The sequence below is a fragment of the Asterias amurensis genome, chromosome 14 (assembly GCF_032118995.1).
Source record: "Asterias amurensis chromosome 14, ASM3211899v1".
Classification (NCBI taxonomy): domain Eukaryota; kingdom Metazoa; phylum Echinodermata; class Asteroidea; order Forcipulatida; family Asteriidae; genus Asterias; species Asterias amurensis.
The window spans coordinates 11,713,451-11,737,277 of record NC_092661.1 but is presented as its reverse complement, the minus strand read 5'-3'; the positions used below and the strand labels follow the sequence as shown (position 1 = coordinate 11,737,277).

The 23,827-nt window shown below is 39.4% G+C and overlaps 1 protein-coding gene across 9 annotated transcripts in view; it reads right to left on the bottom strand.

Annotated features, from left to right (window-relative positions):
• LOC139946843 (SAM and SH3 domain-containing protein 1-like) overlaps window positions 1-23,827 on the bottom strand; it is a 183,919-nt gene that overhangs the window by 12,436 nt on the left and 147,656 nt on the right. For 7 of the 9 annotated variants that reach the window (XM_071944572.1, XM_071944573.1, XM_071944578.1 and 4 more), the window contains 7 exons: window positions 9,303-9,383; window positions 6,782-6,875; window positions 5,998-6,545; window positions 3,998-4,057; window positions 1,845-1,958; window positions 1,366-1,429; window positions 73-221 (listed from right to left, as the gene is read on the bottom strand). In XM_071944572.1, the coding sequence (XP_071800673.1) occupies window positions 73-221; window positions 1,366-1,429; window positions 1,845-1,958; window positions 3,998-4,057; window positions 5,998-6,545; window positions 6,782-6,875; window positions 9,303-9,383 (1,110 nt within the window). The remainder of the gene's footprint in view (window positions 1-72; window positions 222-1,365; window positions 1,430-1,844; window positions 1,959-3,997; window positions 4,058-5,997; window positions 6,546-6,781; window positions 6,876-9,302; window positions 9,384-23,827) is intronic. The other 2 variants (XM_071944574.1, XM_071944575.1) reach the window with 2 other exon arrangements.

The following is a 23,827-nucleotide window of genomic DNA, read 5'->3' as shown; positions in this document are numbered from 1 at the left end:
ATTAATCGGGTTTGGGTTAGAATTGTGACGTCATATTAAGTGAGGTGATTCAAGAGTTTGAAGATGACAAACCTTTAAGGATAGTCCGTCTTTATCATACGGACTCGGCTGATTGTCCTGGATGCAGATTGCCAGATTATTGTACGGCCCGATGTACTCTCCCTGACTGTTTAGGAATTTCGGATCCACCAAGTTTGTGGGTCGCTTGTTCTCAGGCTCCACTAGATCAAGGAAACAAAATGTAAAAGAACAAGTTGTGTAAGTTAATTCTACAACTTTGTAGGATTTGGTTGATTTATTAGGAGATGGATCCTTTTTCATTTAGTTTTTTTTTTAATGAGAATACACAATTAGCTGTTGCATTGTTTGTGGGTCTATTGTTTTCTGGCTCCACTAGATCTAGAAAAAAAAGGTAAGTTCTATAAGGAAGTCTAGTTGGTAAGCCCTGCTCTAGGAGTGCAAGAGTCGTGGGTTCGAATCCCACCCGAGTAATGTGCCTGTGATATTTGTTCACAGGACTCGGGGGAAGTACTGAGTATACAGTGCTAACACAAATCGGTGTATGGGTAAAAAACCAAAATAAATATTCTAAAACTTTGTCGGATTTGGTACATTGACGATAAGAGAAAGCTCCTTGTTCATTTAGAACATTCTGGATTTGTTTTAATAAAAGAAAAATTACAATTATTAGCTGTTACAAAAGGACCTACAGTATAAATGTAAAAAATAGTTAAAGGGATGCTGCAGTGAATTAAAATAAAACAGGTAATTTTGCTGTCATTTATTTCTGATATGTGTTGAACCTCAATAAAATGTGTTTTGTTTTTTCACCGACATATCTCACTTGCGTAATTAGCGCATAAGTCATGCCCCCCCTTTTGCGGATTGTTACCGCCCCCCTACCATCGACGTCACGTCGGGAATTCAAACATATCGTCGGCAAAAAGAGTCTGGTCCCTAACTACACGCGCCTAGGTACCAGGCCACAGTGCACACGTCTCTATATGCACACAGCCAGGGGGCCCGACGGCTCGAGTTCCCGACATGACGTCACGTTTATGTCCCTTTTAGGGGCGGGGTGGGTTCCCGTTATCTCTTGAAAACCATTTTTAAAATACTTGTGCATTTAATAAAAAATATAAAAAAATATTAAAAAGTCATGTTTAATCGTTTAAATTACTAAAAAAAACACTGCAGCCACCCTTTAATTGTCTGATGTTTCATCCTAGCAGAGTCTTTCTTGATGTCTTAACCCAAGCAGATTCTTTCTCTAAGGCTTTTTAAAAACAAAATGTTTAAGACTGACAAAAAGCAACGGTTTAGAAAATGACCTATGAAGACACGAATGTAAAAAAGGTCTAGTACCTGAACTCTTTGAGCTGGCACTGCTGAATGAGCTGAGGGTACTATCACGGTCTAGGCTACTTTGCTAGAGAAAGAATGAGATAAAATGAAAAACATAATAATAAAGATATCTTATTTTAGATATTGTTTTGCAATTGTCTGCACAAAATGGAGGAGAAAATGGGAAGTCTGAAAAGGTCTGCCGAAACTTTGTCCAAAAAGAATTGAACAGGGAAGATTGTTGTAGCACTTAAAGACACTGGATACTATTGGTAATTGTCAAAGACCAATCTTCTCACTTGGTGTATCTCAACATATGCACAAAATAACGAGCCTGTGAAGATTTGAGCTCAGTTGGTCGTCCAAGTTGCGAAGTTAAAGCCTAACTTATACAAAAAACACTACAAAAAGCATTGAATATGGATGCTTTAAAATATGTTGCATCGTCGTTGCAAAAACAAAACACAAGCAAAAAAAAACAAAAAAACAAAAGTACTTACGTCTGATCCACTAGGTGACTGAGCTGGGGATGGGGTCGTCTTCTGAGGTTTCTTTAGCGTACCCTGAAGACTCCTGAACATTTGTGAAATTGATTTTCCTCCTTTAGATGACTCCTGAAAAAGGAAAACAAAAATAAAATGTTGAAATATTATACAAATATTGACTGGCAAATAGGTAACTAGTGTACATCTATTCCCCCGAGGGACTTTGAGTGACCAGAAAAGAGAACCTATTAGGCCCCTCTTCTGGTCACTCACAGGCTCGAGGGGGAATAGACGCACACTTGTTACTGAATTATGCCAGTCAATATGTGTTTTATAACAATCTCGGTCTTAAATGTGAAATAAGAGCAGAAATCTGGAAAAGAAAAAGAGTGTCATTTGCTTGTTTTGAAAAACATCACCAATCCCAATCAATTTCTTTTTGACTCACCCAAAATCAAGCAAGCCCTTACCGGGGATTGCCACCATTTCACTTACTCTGTCCTTATCCTACTATTATTTAGTATCATTAGTGTATTCTGTTTTAATATAAATCATTATTTTGTATAATACTTGTAATATTTTTGTGAAATGGAAATAAATGTTGTTGAAAAAAAAAATGTTGTTGAAAAAAAAAATGTTGTTGAAAAAAAAAATGTTATTGAAAACTAGGCCCTGAACATTACAAGGTTAGTGGGAAGAACACAAGGTAAAAGAACCAAAGCCAGGAAGTAACTATGGGAAAGCGGACAGTATTTTAAAGACTGGCGGAACCGCACACAAATAGAACGCTAAAACAATCTATGTTCAACTGTGTCTCGGTTCCTGTGTTAATGCTACACAAGGTGTGGACCGGGGCCGATTTTTTATAGAGCTGCTAAAGCAAAAACTGCTTAACAATTGTCTGCTAAGCAGAAATGAGCAGGGTATTAGTCACAATTGTATATATTACATGAGAGTTTGGCCGGTAACCTTATTCTGGTAAGCATATATTTGTTGTGCTTAGCTATTTTTTGTGCTTTTAAGTAGCTCTATGAAATTGGGCCCTGAAAACAAATAATGTAGGGACTTAAAACACTTACACACATCCACACAGTGTTTGAAGAATAAGATTTATTTGCTTTGATTAGGGTTAGGGGCTAGGGTTAGAATCAGAAAAATACACTAAGGTTGTCGGAACATAGGGTTGTTAAAACCAGGTATCTGTGAATGCATAGTATTAGCCTTTAATAACTGTGTCTTTTTGCTTTAAAATATTAGTTTTTGCTTTGGACGTGATGTAGCGAGAGTATTTTGCTTTCAGGCAAATGTATTGACCGATTCACCTGCCGTCACCATCACAATACTCTTAGTTGTGCTATTTCAGGAGTCGCTAATCCTGCGTCTCAAACTATGAGCTTTTGGGTGACATGGCGTTCACACGCTAAGGTGATAACTCCCAAGGTGGCGAGCGTAGCAGGCGGGTGTGACGCTGGTGCAGTGGACAATGGATTGCATTGGCTGCCATTTTTTGGATGACAAATGATGGAAACGCGCATGTGTGTACACCTTGCGCACAACTCCAAGTCAATGATAGCTCCCAAGTCAATGATAGCTCCGCTCGGAGCTCCACTTAGTATGGTGCAGTACTACATTAGTCAGTAGAAAGAAACATGCATACATTAGGTGCCTATGAGGGAAAACCTGCCTTGTCCTTTCCAAGAATGAAGTATCAGGCCTGGGGCGGATTTCACAAAGCGCTAAGATTCATCTTAAGATGAGTTGTCAGTATTTCCATAGATATTTGTACTCTGACATCACAGTTTGCTTAACAATGAAGGCCCTTTTTCGAAACGACGGCTTCGGCTTTGGACTCCGCTTCAGGGTCTGTCCTCTCATCTGATGCCCTGAGTGCGTACGCAAAGCACGCCCCCCTGAGCCGAATCTGGAGCCGAAGCCGTGGTTTCGAAAAGGCCCTAAGAGTGATTCCCAATTGAGATCAATCTTAGCTCTTTGTGAAAATCGAGCCCCTGGACTTCTGAGCATAGAAAAAGTGCATGCAACAAGGCAAAAAAGACATCCATTTATTGTGAAAATCAAGCATCTTGACTTCTGAGCATAGAAAAAGTGCATGCAAGAAGGCAAAATAGAAATCCACTTATTAGTGGTAAGCGGATTGCTAAGCATCTTACTTTGGATGGCTTTTTATGGCCATCTGAGACTGCAGTCTCAGACAAACTCCACACAGGTATCTGAACGGGGAAAACACACATATATGTACATGCATACACAGAGTCAAACACTTTACATATAATGGCGCATGCTACACACAGTAGCACCCCGCAATCAGGCCCTATCCGAATTGGCATCTACAGTACGCTATGGCTACGGCTGCAGCTATTAGGGTGTTGCTAAGTACGTCCTGTACCACAACGCATAATGACGCAAAAATCTAGCTGTAGCCCTCTTGCTGTAGACACCAATTCGGACACCGCCTACATAAAGTATATAGAAGCTCAGTACCCGGATCTCAGACAGCATGTCAAAGTTCAATTCATTTAATTTATTCTGTTTGTGAAGCCGAGGATTCTTAGAAAAGCAAACTTAATCACTGTACTAGCCAAGAACCCAAGGGAGAAATAATAAGGAAGACTTAGCTTCAGTTTTTTTTTAGATGTAGGAGAAAAACCCCAGAGAATTATTCCAGGGGAAAACCCTCCTATTCAGGACTGAAAACCCAATCCACAAAGTGCCCCCCCCCCCCCCGGCATGATTTGAACCGGGGTCCTAGGGAAGGCGAGGAAAGGTACATATCCTCTACACCAACCAGATCACCCAACTACATACATTCACTTTTGTACGTATGCGTACATGTCAATACTTTCTGTTAACTCGCATAGACCGACTGCTGCGGTCTGGGGCGATGATCGCATGAGAGCTACTGGTGGAATGTTGGTCTGACATACGGGTGTTTTGCCCAAAAGTGACGTCATTAGTGCGGAGTGCTACTGAGATACAGTGAGGGTGGGTGTTATTGGGTAGGTGGTTCCACGTACATGTAGTATCAAAGGGTATTTTATTAACAAATGGTTAGTTCTCTGCGAACTTGTTGGGGAAAGGAAGGGGAGCTTAGACTACATCTTTCAGACTCATACTTGCTGCACACGTTACATTTACAACGGCTCTAAAATCTATGAATTACCTTAGAAGTTCAAAGACTTCATAATCACCAGGGCCTAGTTTCATGTCTTTGCTTACCGCAAGCACAGACTCAACGCTTAAGGAACAAGGAATTCTGAGCTTAAGTCAAGCGTATTTCATAGACTAGCAGATACTTTTTTACTGTGCTGGGTCCAGTTTCATAAAGCCTCTAAGCACAAACAAATCTTGCTTAGCAAACACAGGTTACCAGCCAACATTCCATAAAGTTTGTACTGCTGGGAATGTTGCCCCATTCATTTTCTGCTGAGCTGAGAAATTTTATAAGCAGTATTTTCTGCTAAACAGCTTTATGAAATTGGGCCCAGGTGCGTGCTCCTCATTACTAAGCATCGTTTGCTTTACGCAACTAGTGCAGAAATTCAGTGCTTGCACAGTAACCCAGGTCAAAATTCCAGTTGAACCTAGTTAACTGGGGTCAACTGGTTCAACTGGATAGGGATCAAACTCGTCCATTTTCCGTATTAACCAACTGGTTTGGACTAGGTTTAACTGTGTTCAACTCGGTTTAAATTATAAACCAGTTGGTCTCTGTCCATTTTCCATATTAAACCAACTGGTTTTAACTGTGTTAACTAGTTTATCAACTGGTTTTCAACTAGTTCCAGTTAAACCCCGTTTAACTAGGTTCAACTGGAATTTTGACCTGGGAACCGGGGAGTGGTGATCCTTAGCGCAGAATCGTTGGTAAGCAGAGCTGTGAACCTGAGCCCTTCTCTTTCAAGAGCATGCTTTGCTAATTTCTTTATCACAAAAACATTTGGAGCAAAAGACCCAGCGCACTTGCACGTGCCTTTGCTGTCTGCCATTTTGGGTGTCAAAAAAGTGTCAAAAAATGGTTTACGTGTTTAGCATTTCAGCCTTTTTGGGGGAGTCCATCTATTCCTTTTGTGCACAGTTGACACACTCAATGGCAGACAGGTGACAAGTGTGTATAGGGTCTAAGGAAAAAAGGCTTAGTGGTAAAACTTACAGCTGGGGAGCTAGCAGCTCTAGTTCTTCTACTTCGATTGCCTTGAGTTGTTGGTTCCAGATACTCTCCTTTATCTTCGTGGGGTGGGGAGTTACTCCCGCTGTCTCTCCCTTCCCTGTACCGTCTGGCGTGCTCCAACTCAACTGAGTTGGTTCTCTCCAGTCCCATCTTAAATTCCGATATCGAGATGGTTTCATCCATGTTGGGAAGTTGCTCCTCGGAGCAGCAGACCATCTCTGCGTGGCTGTTTATGAAGGTAAGCCCGTCCTGGTCCTGCACAGCCGCTGCCGGTTGGCCGTCACCGACCGGGTACATATTGTCTTCTATGGACGGTCCAGCGAGCGAGAGGACCCCGTCTGCGCCGAGTCTACTCGACATATCGACCCTGGACTCCGGGAGGAACATTCGGTCTTCTAAGCTGGTGTCTTTAGAATCTCCGACGTCGATTACTCCAGGGTAGAGTTCAGTGGGTTCGTAGTAATTGTGTGTGCTGGGGAGACTCTCATCGGACCCCGTGGCGCCTTCCGTGCCACGAGCAGAGTCGGTATCTGAAAGTATAGAGGAGGATGGTATCATATTAAGGGGGCCCAACTATACAAAAACCTTTGCTGATTTAGTTTATCTTGGTAGAGTAAACAGGGCAGAACTTCATAGACCTGCTAATGCATCACACAATTTTGCTTACTGGAAAAGGGTTACCAGCTGAAGTATCAAGTTATGAGCACAGTTTGTGACGTCAAGGCATAATAAGGTCTACTAAGAAGTAACCGCAAACCTGACTCACCTGAGGGTGTAAGAGGGCTCTGTTCTGCGCTCCTACTTCCATTATTCTTCAATTTATTGGCTTTACTGGAACGTGTCCTCTCAGGACTTTTTTCCTAGAAAAGAAAGAGGAAAACATTGATTAGAATGTGACAAGTCTTACTCCTGTAAGAAAGCTTTTATGCTTGAGATGTTTTCTTTTCTGTCTTTTTTTTCTACAGGCTTTGTCAGAATTTATTACCTTTGCAGTTTTTAAGTTTCCTTTCATAAAATTACCCTGAATTTGACTTTGTTTGCCTGCTGTGTTTTTTAAAAACCAGCAGATCCAAATAATTGTACTCTTCCCAAAACTGTGATGTTCTTCTTTCTTTTAACTAAGAGGAATCATATTTGATTGAATTACAGCATTTTCCTGCTAAAAAGAATATTCAAAAGTACAAAGTAAATAAATCCTGAGGCAGCCTGTGAAATGAAGACAGCCAACTTTTAATTATACTTTCAATTGTGATTTAAAAAATTGTAAAATTTTCCCCAGGTACAAAGAGAATACACTGAAAACGAAACACAGTTAGACACAAACAAATATCTTGACTTTCACTCATCTGATTTTTAATTTCTTTCATTAAAACAAGAGCTGGGAACAGGTAAGGTCTTAGTGAACTAGGTATAAGATCATGTGTTGTCAAAGCAAACGTAAAACCTTACGATACTTTCGCTCAAGAAAGATTCATGGAATCTCCAAAGTACTATATGCTGATCAATTTACAAGCCGGATTTTGTTTTGCTTTACTAAAGGTTTCCCAGGGGTGTGTTTTTAACAAACGGTCTCGCAGACAAACCTTTTGCGAGTATGTACATCTGAGATTTAAAACAACTTGAAAAGCAGGTCTGCAACTACAGCTTTGGTTGTGTTTTTTTTTTCTAAAAAGGGGGGAAATATCCTGTATGCATGTACCGATGAGCATGATCAGCGCGCAAACAATTCTGGGGAAAATCCGAATCAAAGAACACCATAGGTGTGTTTTTTAGCACCAATAATTGTAACCAATAACTGTTTCGGTCAATGGCCACTGAACAGCACATGGCAAATTGAACTGAAACAGTTATTGGAATGGTTACGACTGCGAAATTGCACCTAAGCAACCACCATGGCGCGCTGATTTTAAGCAATGCATCACACAGTTGTAAAACCACAGTCACATTTTAAAGGGTCTATGTACTTTTTGTAGGACAAAAAACATGATGTCCACAGATTTACATTAAACTTATACAGTTTGAAGATAATGATAGTAGAAAGCTTCCCTGAAAATATTACTTGCTGAGGTGCTGTAGTTGTTGAGAAATGAGTTAAACAATGTCATGAAAATAATTTTCGTTTCAGTGATCATGAGACGAAAATGATTTTAGCATGTAAAAACGTATTTTCATGGCATTGTTTTACTCATTTCAGAAACTACAGCACATCAGCAACTAACATTTTAAGGTACGCTTTCTACTATCATTATCTTCAAACAGTGTAAGTTTAATGTAAATCTGTGGACATTGTGTGTTACAGAAAGTACCCAAATCTTTTAGCTACACAGTATGAAATCTATCATGTCAGCTTGATTTATTTTTTAACCATGATTGCCAGTGAACAATTTCCTTTTGATAGCAGAGAAAGAATGCTCCGCAAAATGTCTCAGTATCTAAAACCACCATTTGCTACTCAAAAGCATTCAGTGTGCACAAAACTATCCAGTATTTTGCGATAAAAAAATTGCCGGACAAAATCTGTTCCTGATTGCGGTATATTTTTAAGATGGCGCTTCCACCCCAAAACTTTGTACTGTGTTTTTTTCAGTTTTTAAATAGTACAGCTGACAAATCCAATACAAGGAATACAGCTGATCAGCTGAAATGTTGCTTGCCTAGAAATAACATCCAAATCATTTTGTGTCCAGTGATTGTCCTTGTTGTAAGTGATTGTCGACACAGTGATGTCAATGTAGCAGACATTGGTCACATTTTACATGAAAGATTTTAATTATCGTACATGAATTGAGCTTGTTTGCAAAACAAACTGTTATAACAAAAAAATAATTGCTAGTGTGAGAATTTCTGTATTCTGCTTTTGCAGAACTTGGCATGAAACAAATCAAAGTTGTTAAAAATCATAATAAATTATCAAATTAAGCTGAGTAGGATTTGAAACTTTGCATGGTGGAAATACGATATGGAAAGGTTTGCGGTAACAGAGGTCTTTCTTCAAAAGGTGATCAGAGTATACTGATCGAAACGTCAAGTTGAAACCAACAGTTCTTTTCAGAACCACACCAACTCATTAGACAAAAGTCATTACATAGTGTTACCGCAAACCTTTCCATATCAAACTAAGCTGGTTTGAAAACAAATTGTTATTAAAAAATAGTGGTAGTGTGAAGATTTTGTAATTTAGATTTGCAGTATTTGGCATAAAACAAAACAAACAAAACACAAGAAAATGTTCCTTTAAAGGGTCTGGGTACTTTTTGTTTAAGACACAGAGCACAAACGCAACTCACCCCGACTGGGGTGGGAGGAAGTTGGGTCATGTCTAATTTACTCTCTTTTTTCCTCCTCTGTTCCATTTCCATTTCCATCGCCTGCAAACAAATGAATGGATTAGAATCAAATTATAAAAGCATCGTGCATTAAATTAAAAACGGGGTTAATAAATTATACTAGCGAGAGAGCAAAAGCAACATTGTGGTATGCGTGATCATGCAGGGCCCATTTTCAAAAAGCGTGTAAGCATAAAAAACTTGCTAAGCACAGAAAGTATTGCTAAACAGAAAGGGTTTACCACCCAAAATAATATTAAGTTTACATTGTTGTGACCGGTGCCCCACTCAAGTTTTGCTCAGCAAAGAAAAGTTGTTAAGCAGTATTTTCAGCTTAACAGCTTTATGAAATTAGGCCCAGTTTACAAACACATACACCCTTGTGGAGCATTCTTTTGTTCATTCCTTTGTCCATGACACTACAAACAGTTTCACAACACAAACCACTATGGTTTACTCTTCTCCGATGAATCGTAGTGCTTTGTGAAATGGACCCACAGGAACCATAATTGTTGTTTACTGAAATTTATTTGTTTACTTGAATTGCTGAAGTTTGATACTGGGCCCAATTTCAAAAAGCCTGTAAGCACAAAAATTTACTTAGCATAAAATTTCTTCCTTAATAAAAACAGGATTGGCAACCAACTTTTAATTTGTTGCATATTGCTTGTTACCGATATTCAGCTGTTGTTTGCTTATCCTGAAAATCACGTGGAAATTTGGTTGGTAATCCTGTTTTTAATAAGGAAGAAATTTCATGCTAAGCAAATTTTTGTGCTAACAGGCTTCATGAAATTAGGCCCTGGTCATTCAGGAAAAACTTGATTCATTATTTTTTTTTAGGCGAGTTTCGTGGAAATGCCTGTTAAGGCTTTTGAAATTGTGACTCTTATCGGGACTGGCATTTGGTTATTAAGACAAGACGTGTCCCAAGTGACACCTGCGGCTAGTGCTTTGGCAGTTTCCAAGGGTGGTGCTATGGGCACCCCATGTGTCAATGCATGTTCCCATGGCGACCAAGCCACAGCCAATGCTGTAGCCAATAATTTTGACACTGCCACACCTAGGAAGTTAGGGGTTAAAGTTAAGCGGGTTTTAGTGCTGCAATAAATAGTTAGTCATTTCTTACTACTGCTTCAAACAAAAATCAGCAAAACTGAGGGCCCAATTTCATAGAGCTGCTTTAAAGAAAATACTGCTTACATGTAGCAAATATCTGCTAAGCATGAGCGCAGGGAAGCAGGTACCTGTGACAAGGTATATTGGCTGTCAACCTTAATCCAGTAAGCATAATTTACTTGCGCTTATTAGCTGCGACGTGGGCTTGTGCAGCCGTACAGATTTGAGCACGTACAGATTTATTACTTTGCAAATTGAAATTACAGGCACCTTACGTGTTACCTATCATCCGTATCTATCAATCAATCGCATGCAGATTTATCGTTCCATCAAACCTTTCAAACAATTTCCCACACGATCGGCGTACGAACCATCTCCCGCGCCGACTGACAACTCAAATACCCGAGTCTAACAAATTTTCCCTTCTCACTCTTCTCAACAGATTCCTGTCAAACATTCAACGTTTCTTTTCTCTCTTTTCCTATTACCAGGCATTAGATCCAGCTTGGATTTCAATTTAGCAGGGGCTTTTCTCCCCTAAAGTCCCAACTCAGGAGGGGAATGGGGGAAGAAGTCAAAAAGAAGAAGAGGAAGGAAAAAAAATCCATTTCGTCTCCAATCAAAATTGTATTCAATCAAGAAGCCGGGCTTTGTCAGGGACAGATCTAACGGCCAAATATTTCAGGTAGATTACCTTCCTAATGCCTGCACACCTCCCAACATTAACACTACGTCTAAAACAGGTCAGCTATTCCTCAATCTGTTCCTCTCTCCACACGCTTAACCCCCCCTTCAGCACTTCCTAATCACTTCTATTTTCCCTCCTTGTTTTCTTCCTTCCCGCTCTCTCTCTCTCTCTCGCTCTCTTTCTCTCTCAAATCATCCTTCCTTTTTTTTCTTTCCTTTTCTGGGTTTTTAAATTCCGGTGTCTATTTCCAAGCATCCCGGAGGCAGTTTTATTTCTTATTTGGGATGACGTGAACGCTGATAAGAGACAAAACCTGGGCCGAAAAGAAAGAAGACGGGGCAAAGAGGGAAACAAAAATCAAAATCAAATCCATCCCAGTGAGCCTCCATACCCGTACATTAACCACCACCTGCCGTGGACTAGTCCACCTGTCATGTCGACATGGTTGCAGTACACACTATCCGTTTCTAGTCGGTTAATTAATAATGGAACACGAGAATGGGCCGAGAGAAACGGAGAGAGAGTAAAGAGAGCTTGGTAACTATAACCGAAAGGCAGCAACCGGGTGAAAAAAATTGACATGTTGAAGTTAGGCGTGACAATGATATCGTCCACTTGTATTTTTGACATATACATGTACTGCTGTTGGGCGATGCAACCTTTTTATAATCGTAGTTGGTGTAGAAAAGGTTCTTCTTCCTTTTTTGGGGGGGTCATGGAAGCTGTGGTTTTTAGATCAAGCAGTAGAAGTTATTTCCCATGTAAATTTTAAAGGGGTTTATCAGTAATTAGATAAAATACATTAATAACTCAACTTGGATTTAAAAATCAATGTATCCATTGAATAAGAAACTGATGTCATTTGACAATTACTAATGACCTTGGAATTGCCTTTAAAGGTAGGGTCGAACATGTAGACTGGTTGTTGTCAACCTAATAAAAAAATAAAGATATAATAAATTGTCTTCTTGCTGAGGAATTACTCGGTTTATTCACAAAACAAGAATGTAAAATTCATCCGCGGCTAGCGAGGTGACAGTGGGTACAAACCACATCTCTGGCCGCAACGTTCACGATGGGACACTTACCCTTAGAGACTACTTCTAAGAGTCAAATATTTGGGTAGAACATTATCCAAATCATATTACATGTACCTCAAAGGGAATCCTTTCTGAAAATAGTTTATTTCATCAACAGCTGCAGTGCTTCTCAAAAGTATATTTTTACAATAGATGTTAAATTTGCATCGAGGATAAAGAATATTAATTTTGGTTTTTACCCATACACCGATGTGTGTTTGCACTGTATACTCAGTACTTTCCCCGAGTCCTGTGAAAATATATTACAGGCATGTTACTCAGGTGGGATTCGAACCCACGACCCTTGCAATTCTAGAGCAGTGTCTTACCAACTAGACTACCGAGGTTGCCCGGCAGCTAGAGGCAGTTCGAATCCTACGTTTTTTGGCAGCGGGTATCTTAACGATATAATAGATGTTAAATTTGCATCGGGGATAAAGAATATTAATTTTGGTTTTTACAGTCATATATTTTTAGGGAATGACCCATTCTGTGACCTAAACTTAAAAAAAAAAAAAACTTGAAAATTTTCAGATGAGGTGTTGCAAAACTTGATATTCTGCTGTGATGCAATTCCACACAATGTCAAAACTTCACAGATAAAATTCAACTTTAAAGCCAGCCCGACAGGAAATCTCCCAGTACAACAAACAAGGTCACTCTTTCTTTCACATCCGCTCAGTAAACAGGAAAGAAAAAAGCCCTGGAAAATAACTACAAGGGCTGTCAACTTTCTCATCTTAAACAGAACAAAAGTAACCCCAAACAATTGTGAGGGTTGTCAACTAACCCAGCTGTACTTTTTAGGGCTTCCTTCCGTGATCGCACACAGAGACACGATTTCATATCTGAGCAAAATTCTTCCACACAGGTCTGTTGCCAGGTGACACTACAAGGGCTGTAAAGTTTCTCAACTTTACCAGAACAAAAAAACTAGTAATCCAAAATGACTGTGAGAGTTTTCACTCTCTTTTCAAATCCTGTACTTTTAAAAGCTTCCTTCCGCGCTTGCACACACAGACAGGATTTCAAAAAACGAGCGGACGGAAATTCTTCAACACAGTTCTGTTGCCAGGTGACACTACAAGGGCTGTAAAGTTTCTCAACTTTACCAGAAAAAAACCTAGTAATCCAAAATGATTGTGAGAGTTTTCTCTCTCTTTTCAAATCCTGTACTTTTAAAAGCTTCCTTCCGCGCTTGCATACACAGACAGGATTTCCAAAAACGAGCGGACGGAAATTCTTCAGCACAGTTCTGTTGCCAGGTGACACTACAAGGGCTGTAAAGTTTCTCAACTTTACCAGAAAAAAACCCTAGTAATCCAAAATGATTGTGAGAGTTTTCACTCTCTTTTCAAATCCTGTACTTCTAAAAGCTTCCTTCCGCGCTTGCACACACAGAGAAAATTTTTCACAAACGAGCGGACGGAAATTCTTCAACACAGTTCTGTTGCCAGGTGACACTACAAGGGCTGTAAAGTTTCTCAACTTTACCAGAAAAATAAATAATCCCAAACAATTGTGAGCTGTACTTTTTAGGGCTTCCTTCCGCGATCGCACACACAGACACGATTTCACAAACGAGCGGAGGGAAATTCTTCCACACTGGTCTGTTGCCAGGTGAGCCGAGTTATATTGCAGTGAGGGTGAGATCGCTTGACTCCCCTGCAGGGAGTTTGCGATCGATTAACCCACCAAAGGTGAGGGTCTTATAGAGACGGGATGGAATGAACCCTGGCCGCGGCGGAGGTGTGTGTCCCTAAAACCCCTCCAGGTGCCAGGAGGTGAAAGTCACAATTTGTAGCATGACCCCGAGTTTTGGATTTCCATGGCAGTGTAAGCAAAGGAATTTGCTCACTCCAAAGAATCGGTTTTAGTCTCGTGGTTTTTCTAGCTTGAGAGAAAATTCTTCAGACTTGAGCAACTGAAAAGATGTGTTGTCCCTCTTCCTGAAGACTTTAAAGACATCTTTGGGGAAGAAAACACAAATACTACTCAACCTTTGGGCCAACTGTAGAGGACACACTACAGATCTTTTCAATCAGATTGCAAGTTTTTCACTAGGTCAAACAGACATTTTCAGGGGTTAGTAAGAGTCATAGCTGACTAAAAAAAAACGATCTAGGATTCAATATTTCTTAAACCTCTCATCCCTGCATTTGTACATACTAAGGTATCTTTATTTTTGACATTGTGATTGCATCTTTTTTTTTGTCAAGAGGGAAACAAACTGTTTTGATAGAAACTAAAACAAAAACTCAGTATTGAAAATGAAAGATAGTAACTCTGTATAGAAACAATATCAATATCCATTATACTCTACACATTATCCATTATACTCGTAATTACTCTACACATTATTTTTTATGAAAATGGAACCTCCCTCAAAAGCAAATGGACAGTTCATGTTAATATGATTTTAATAACATAATTTCAAGTAATGTTTTACGAGATTTTCTTGTTTTTCCATTCATATTTTTTTAGGTGGGCAATAACAGGAGGCACTTGAGATTTGAGTGTTGATACTGTGTGAAGTTTTCTGAGAAAGTCTGTTACACTTGTAATTTGGAGCTGGCACTTTTACCATTTCTATTTTTGAATATCAAAACAAATTTCTTTACTCTGTATCTCTGATAAATTTAATTTATTCCTTTGGTCAGTATAAAGTTGTGCATGATAATGTAATCATACAGATATCTTGTCTAACGGCACTCGTAAAAAAACCTTTCGAGTCGAGCTGGCCCCTGCTGCAACACAAACCAAACCAGAATAACAACTATCTTTGGTTCGAAGGAATATCTTGCAAGATAACTGCAAACAAAATACAAAATCACAGCATCTTGTTACCCGTAATTCTTTATTTAAACAGATTACCAAAAAATTTCATCGATAAACTGCCACCAGGCAAAATGAGAGAATGTATTTTGAGACGGTAGAAATCCGAGGGCAAAGCTGAGTGTGTACCTCAAGGGGATCCTCTGTTTAACGGACTCCCATAGAAACCTCCAATTGAAGTGTTCTTAATCCCATATGTGTACCCAACGCAACGTCCATCATACCCAAGTTAAATCACATTTATCCAGGTAAGTCCTTTAAACATATTAATTCCATAGTCCCTTAGAAAGTTTGAGGGCGAGTGCGGACATTTTAAAAGACCCTGGGACGTCAATAACCTTCAAACAGTAAAAAAATACAGACTTGTCAGGCATTTTACTGTTTTACTTAGTGTGCACAAACATGTTCAGTCTGTATGGATTACCCCTGGAAAATATTATATTAAATTGATTCAAACTTAACGTACTTTGTGGGTGGTATTAAATGATATATAATGTCTCCAACAAAGTTATTTCAGTGATGTGTGTTTGTGAAGAAAAAAAGAAAAGAAAGAAGAAAAAAAAAAGCATTGCCTGATCGAAAAGGACGCATACAACTCTGTTAATAAATCTGAGTACAGTTTTTTGAATCAGGCAACAGGTAATTAATGGTCTGACGTTTCGACCCTAGCATAGTCTTTCTTGTAGACTGATCAACTTTACCCTTAACATGTTTTATCCTTTACACCAGCAAAAGGGCGTAAAAATTTGCACAATTTATTTCCAAGAAAATTTATGTTTGCTCGGATTTCTGACATTTATAAGCAATTGTTGGAAGGTTAATTTCTGCATACGAACGGGAAAGCGTGTCTTTTGGGGTTAATTCTAGCACCATGCAAGCGCCAAATGTCTGCGTTAGCTGTTTTAAGCAAAGAAGAATATCTAGTAACGTGAGGTATGCACGATCACCAGCAAAAACTCCCTGATGACCTATGCTTATACACGCAAGAGCAAAATGTCCTGCTTCAGAAAGCGCAGACTTCTTTGATTACAGTAAGTAGGGCAATGTTCTAGAATGCTGGGTGTCATGGGTTCGAATCCAATCCAAGTAGCCTGTGATATTTTTTTTTCCCACAGGAATTTTTCAATACTTATTACACATTGGTGCTTACATGTAAGTGTAACTGGTATTCTAAAAAAGAAACCTGAGTTTCAATACTTTTCAACACATTGGTACTAAAGCAAAACTGGTAGTAAAAAAAACCTAAGTTTTCATCACATATTGGTGCTAGGGTAAATTGGTACTAAAAAAAAGCAGTTCGTTTTCAAAATTTATCGCACACTGGCATTAGGTTAAAAAAACAAATAATGAATTTATATCTCTGAGCAAACTAACCACAGTCCCCAACAGCTTTCCTCAGCTGATCCCTCAGAACATTGGCTTTGAATATTACAAATCTGACGATATATTTTTAGAGTCCTAATCCACGGGGACAGAAAAGAATTTTCAAAGAAAATCTCTCATTGCTGAAGGGGGATAACAAACAAAAGCAAACAAGACACCGACGGTTCTAAAAATTCTGACAATGCTGCATCGAGACAAAAACTTTTTTCATTCCGCATTGACAATAATTCCTCGACTGCTAGCTTTTGAGAGACGAGGCATGAATGAATTTTACACAATAAGATAGATTGCATCCATTGGGGATGCTACCTATTTTCCAGACCATTTTTGTGTTATTATAACTCTATTTTTCAAAGATTTGGGGGGGGGGGGGTAGGTGTGATTATTAGCTCGGAGTACGAGCTGTATCGTTTTTCCTTTTTTAGAAGCTTGCTGTTATTTATCCAAACAGGCAGGACATCGGAAGGTGGCATGATTGGTTGCCAAGGTGAGAGATAAATGAAAGGAGATGGAATTATAGCAGCATCCCCGGCATCGAACCGCCTCGGGGGCTTCAAAATGAGCAAATACGGGCAAGCGGACTAATGACAATAAAGCTGGCACTGCTTCTCCTTATGTGTGAAATGTATATATTTGCGATCACTGCAATAACAAGTGTTGTTGTCCTTCGTTTGATCTGGCGCCAACTTTTGGTCTACGTACACGTAGCTTCTTCGAAAACAGAAATCACACTCAGTTTTTCTAGGGCTCGACAATAATGTGGTGGATTTCTAGAGCTATACTTATTAGTGACTGATTCTTCAAAATGGTGGGATTATTTATTGGTTTTTGAAAGACTTGTTTATTCTTATCCTCTAGTTTTCAATGAACATCGGATGAAAAGTACATCCAAATTCGGAGTGTACACATTAGTTGTTGGTTTTTGAAAGACATTCATTCTTATCCTAAATAGTTGTCATGGTAAAACCTATATAAGTCTCATCAAATGATGGAATGTACACAGATCATGTTCTGTTTTTCCAGGGCTCGACAAAGAATGCAGCCGGGTTTCTCAGCTTATAATTTAGCTGCTACGCTTGGGTTCTTGAAAAACTTCTCTGTTTCAATCCTCGATAATAACGCATCATACATAATGATCAATTGTCCCTAGAGCTCACATTCTGTTTTTCCAGCGCTTGCTAAACAGTGCTTTTCAGCTTACACTTAGCTTAGAACTCTTTTCAACTTTGTGCTTCATTCGGGTTGTTGAAAGACTTCTTAATTCTGATCCTTTAGTTAACAATAATTCCTGTTACCATCATTAATGATAAAATGCCTTATGCTCAGCGAACGTTTGGTGCATTAATGCATCTAGGTCAGTGCAACGGCACACATTAGGAAATTTTTGGCTTTATTGTGCAATAAAGCAGGTCAAACTTTTAATCAATCAGTGCTCTGGGTTTAGCCGTCAGTTGTTCGAATGGGAATGTTCAATTGGTCACAATAATAAACGCAAGATACGATTATCCAATAAAAATCACATCAATTGTATGTGTGCACAACACTCAGATTCCGTTTTTCCAGGGCTTGAGAAAGAATCTGGGCTTTTCAACAACATCCTATGAAAATCGGATGAAATGTGTCCATAGTCCTGCTTCTAAAAAAAGGCAAAACACCCTGTACAATGGTCCCGAAGCTATTTTGCCGGACTCTCATGTCACATGGTTTAAAAAACCTTGCCAATAGCAAATGGAACTTGGCATTCACTGAAGTGACATGTATGTCCCACCTACCAAGCAAGTCAATGTTTTAGGTGGGTTTTCTTCAAGAACACAATATGATGCACACATGTGAAGGAGATTTCCACTTTGTTTTGTGTAATGCATGCAAAAGAAGGGATCTGCAAACCTTATTCTCAGGTGTGATTGATCACGCTGCGCGCACCATTTTTTTCTCAGCATGCCTTGCTTATTTCTCCTTATTAACCAACTGTTCTTAACCAGCACCTTCACAGAAAAGAGCGCCTTAACAGCACTTTATTATTATTATTTCATCATATCACAGCGTGCAAAAGAAATATCACGTTTTCCTTTGAGAGGGTTTACTCCTCAAGTCTAGCTTTGTCCCGTAGCCTTAGATCTCAAGGGACCTTCCGAGAATCCTTGCTGTTCCCAGAAGCGCCGCCTCCTGCAACAGATCTACCCTTAATCCGATCTGATCAATATGTTTCTCCAATTGTTATTAGCTGTTTCGTAGCGCAGCGCAGCGAAAGAGCTCTTTTGAAGTTATTTTATTATTGGTTTTCATTTTTTACTATTACTTTTTATTTATTTGTCCATTTCAATCAAGGCATTTATTTTTGCATAGTTCCTAAATTGCAATGAAACTGTCAGTGATTGAAGGTAATGGTGTAATAAAACAATGATGTCATGATGACGTCATCACCTTCCACGTGACATCATCTTAAAGGTAATTAATTTTGATAATCATACAACTATATTCAACTTATTCTTTCTCTGGTTATCCTTCTTCGATTCAAACCCATACTCGCTCTATTTTCCCTCTGCGTCCCGACTCTCAGCCGTGGTGATCTCACAGTAAATTATTTTAAAATCAAGAAACAGAAAAAAGAGATGAGGTATACTTGGTGAGCAGATGTCCTTCCTCTCCCCCCCATCACACAACGCTCCCAGCGCGTCAATCTTTAACCAATTTATCTGCGGCGACCCAGATAAATAGACTATTTCCCAATCAGCTGTGACCGAGATTTTCCTTTTTGCTTTTGACTTTCTAATTTTTTCATTCTTCGTCTTCGCTCGATTATGATATATATCATTTTGGTCTTGACTTATGCCAGGGGATAATGACCTCAGTGTGTATTTGCTGACGGACGACGACGACGTAAAAATATATGATTTATTTCCCCTGAGGGGTCGAGGAGGCTGGCCCAAAAGGTGGAGATGTCTAATTTGAGTTTCCAAATTTATTCCGCCAGATTTGCATGCCATTTTTTTCCTTTCCTTTCTTATCTCTCTTCTCTTGTTTATACCTCTCGGCTATGAAAAATGGAAATGTACTGTGAAGGAATTTATTGCCGGAAGGAGTCGGGGGGTCAAAAACATGGATGATTTCGAAGACGCTGTTGCCTGTGGAAAACAAAATGTTGACTGCATTTTTTTTCTTTTTTTCGTAATGCGAAAGGAACAAAGTGCACGACTCTCAATCAGATTGTGATTGCATCAACAATTCAAAACAGACTTTCAAACTTGATTATTGTCTGTCCGCTCTACACATCAACTGTCGATGATATTTGACAACAAACCTGTAAATTGAAGTAATTTGACATTTAAATCTCTATTAACAGTAGAAAGCGAGAGGACAACCATCGCAAACCAGCCACGGGTAAGTTTCCAAATTCGCCAAATTAGTCCACGCGACGGTATTAAAACCTTCTCCCGCGGAATCAACAAAATGGTTATTGCTGTTTTAAATCAAATATACCGGCGCAGTATCGTTTTTCAGAAACGCAATCCGCCAGCATTCACAGATAGTGCAATACCTGTGTATATATTGCCATCGACCCTTCCCTCCGGTCTGTATAGACGGGATGTTTGGACTAGACTATACGTACTCTCGAACCTCTTTTTTTTTAAAGTCCGTTCCGAGCCTAAGAGGGAAGGGTATTTGCCCTGTGACAATAAGTTCTCCCCACAGATGTGGCATTCTGCTGATTTTTTTAAGATTTTCTTGCGCAGACACAAACACACGCTCCGACAACAAGGAGAAAAAAAAGAATCAATTCTAATTTAAACTTTCTATCAAGTTATTTTTCCTACCTCCCCATACCTTGTTGATTTTCTAAACTCTATAGTTTCGTTTAGGCCAAACAAAAATAAAAACATGTTTAGCGTCCCTGCCGCTTCCTTTGTAGAGGCCGCCACCTCCTTCTTTTTTTCCCTCCGAATGATCTCAGCAACAAAAATCATTTTGAAAAATAGCAAAGCCTTTTGTATTGAAAAATAATGCTAAATGTAGGGGCCATTAAAAAAACAAAAAATAAAACCCCTCTTTTCCCTTTTTCCAAAAATGGAGGACGCTAAAAATGTTTTCTTTATTTGGCCTTATACAATCTCTCCTGGTCCATTCCCCTGCATTGACTATGAAAAAGAACCTGGGATGTTAATCCTCCATTGTCCAACCATGGAATCCCCAACCCCATTGTCTCCTCTGCCACAATTAAAATCTGCGCAAGACGGTTTTATACCCGGGCAACTTGAGCCAGTAACCTGAGAGTCGATGCATTATCTTCTGGGGGGTGAATCGCCTTTAAATAGCTGGCATATTGGGTTTGTAAGTGGACAGGAAAAATAGGGGGGACCATGAAAAAAGACCGGTCCAAGCACCATTGAGTTTCAGTGAGGCTCTGTTTCCTGCCCCTCTGGTGTTCCACAGCCGAGTACTGGATTCCAATAATTTCCTAGACTATCTTCCGAACGCCTTCCAGCTTCCGCAGTTGGGTTTGGGGTTATTTTACTACTGCTATTTATAAAGGCACTGGACATCTTTGGTAATTGTCAAAGACCAGGGCCTAATTTCATGGCTCTGCTTACCGCTGTATTCTGCGCTTATGATCACCATTCTCTGCTTACGTGATAGCGCCGAATTTCTGTGCTAGCTGTGTAAGCGTAGAATGCCTAGTAACGTAGAGTAAGCACGGCACAGGCCAAAATTCCCTGCTAACCCTTGAAATACACTTGATGTAAGCATGGAATTCCCTGCTTCCTTAAGCACAGATTCTTTGCTTACGGTAAGCAGAGCCATGAAATTGGGCCCAGTAATCTTACTTGGTGTATCCAAACAAATGCATAAAATTATAAATCTCAAAAACTATGCTACTTCAGAAGGGGCCCTTTCTAACAATGTTTTATACTATCAACAGCTCTCCAATGCTCATTTACAAATAAGTTTTTTCAGCTAAAAATTATTTTGAGTGAGAAATTACAAAAAGTGTCCAGTACCTTTAAAGGCAGTGGACACTATTGGTAATTACTCAAAATAATTATTAGCATTAAACCTTTCTTGATAACTAGTAATGGGGAGAGGTTGATAAGATAAAACATCGTGAGAAACGGCTCCCTCTGAAGTAATGTAGTTTTCGAGAAAGAAGAAATTTACCACAAATTTGATTTCGAGACCTCAGATTTAGAATTTGAGGTATCAAAATCAAGTATCTGAAAGCACACATTTGGTGTGACCATGGTGCGACAAGGGTGTGTTTTCTTTCATTATTATCTCGCAACTTCGACAACCGATTGAGCTCAAATTTTCACAGGTTTGTTGTTTTATGCATATGTTCAGATACACCAAGTGAGAAGACTAGTTTTTGACAATTATCAATAGTGTCCACTGTCTTTAAGGCTCTCCTCGTAAAAAAAACTATTGAGTTTGGCCGCTGAGGGCTTTGTAGAATTACATGGCGCTGAAGTGCTCTTGTGGAGCTGGAAAAGCGGACTCACCAAAGATTGACTGATAGTGCGAAAGATTTTAAGCAATCCATTTCTGCACAAACAACACCACTATCCCGAACAAAATCCCACTTAGCGCACAATCGCTTCTAATGGGAATTAAAGTTTCAAATTTGCGTCCGGGTATTTTTTTTACTGCTCTCCGAAACGGCAGTCTTGCCCCTACACCCATCCTAAACCGCTTGTGGAGAACCCTGCAATATTATGGCTCTGCATACCATGTACAACAAGAATTTCTTTCTTTTTTTATTTGAAAAACCTGTCCTCTTACCACATTATTAAAGGCAGTGGACACTATTGGTAATTGTCAAAGACTAGCCTTCACAGTTGGTGTATCTCAACATACGCATAAAATAACAAACCTGTGAAAATTTTAGCTCAATCGGTCATCGAACTTGCGAGATAATAATGGAAAAAAAAAAAAAACCTTGTCACACAAAGTAGTGTGCCTTTAGATGGTTGATTTCGAGACCTCAAGTTCTAAATCTGAGGTCCCGAAATCAAATTCGTGGAAAATTTCTTCTTTCTCGAAAACTATAGCACTTCAGAGGGAGCCGTTTCTCACAATGTTTTATACCATCAACCTCTCCCCATTACTTGTCACCAAGTAAGGTTTTATGCCAATAATTATTTTGAGAAATTATCAATAGTGTCCACTGCCTTTAAGTAGCAGGTTGCTTTCGAACCATATAACAACTCCCCATCTTCAAAGGCCACTTTCACAAATTTGTGTACGACAAATGTTTCTTTGCTTTTTTTTTTAATTTGCAAACAATCACCAAACTTCAACACATGCTCTTAGCACATGTAAAAGGTTGCTTTCAATCCACATAACAACTCTCCATCATCAAATGCCACATTGACTGAGCGTCTGTTTATTACGCCACTAAAAAAGTAACAGGTCTTTTGTGGGGACCTGGCTCTATTATGGACGGAGCATATCCATATTTGTTGGGATGCCTCCAGGCACTGTAAAAATGGGTCAGAGAGTGGCGCTGCACCAATCAAATATGGCTCTCAAACTAATTGGGATCCGTCCAGTACAGTCTTGTTACACATTACCTCGATCTAAGGCACAACAAATGATGAGGGTTATAAATAGTAACCATCTAAAAGGGATGCATTTTCGGGAGATGTCTTTTTTCTCAAGACGACCTATACTATAGTGTGAATGCCTTAAAGGCACAGGGGTGGATTTCACAAAGAGTTAGGACTAGTCTTATCTCGAGTTAGGACCAGTTACTCGTCCTAACTTAGGACTATCCATGTAATTTGTATATCTAACTCTTTGTGAAATCGACCCCCGGACACCTTTAGTAAAATTGTCAAAGACGAGAAATCTCACTTGGTGTATCCCAACATACATGTATGCATAACGTAACAAATCTGTGAAAATTTTGACTCAATTGCTCATTGCAAGAAAGAAAAAAAACACCCTTGTGTTGTTAAGCAATACTTTTACTGTGCTTAGCAAGTTATTGTGTTTACAGGCTCTAGGAAATCTGGCCCAGATACTTTATGGCTTTCACCAAATATCGTTCCACACACACTGCTGCCTAATTGTTCAAAGTCTCACTCTCACCTTGTCTCTCATCATTTTCAATCTTCAACCGTGTTAAAAAACCTCTTCTCTTGATCATTCTTCTTGTTCACTTCTGACTCTCTGTCAACCCTCAACATCCTCACCCCGCTCAACTGAATTATACGCTCTTCAGCTCACATCTCCTCAACCAAAATGCCATGCCGAGCTATTAGCGACCATTGCACCCAGTTTAAAGACTTTTTCTCAGGGTGCGGCCATCTTGATTTTCTTACATTCAAATCAATATAACCCAAACCAATGCTGGGAGGCTCAATAGACATTTATCACGCTGTCAC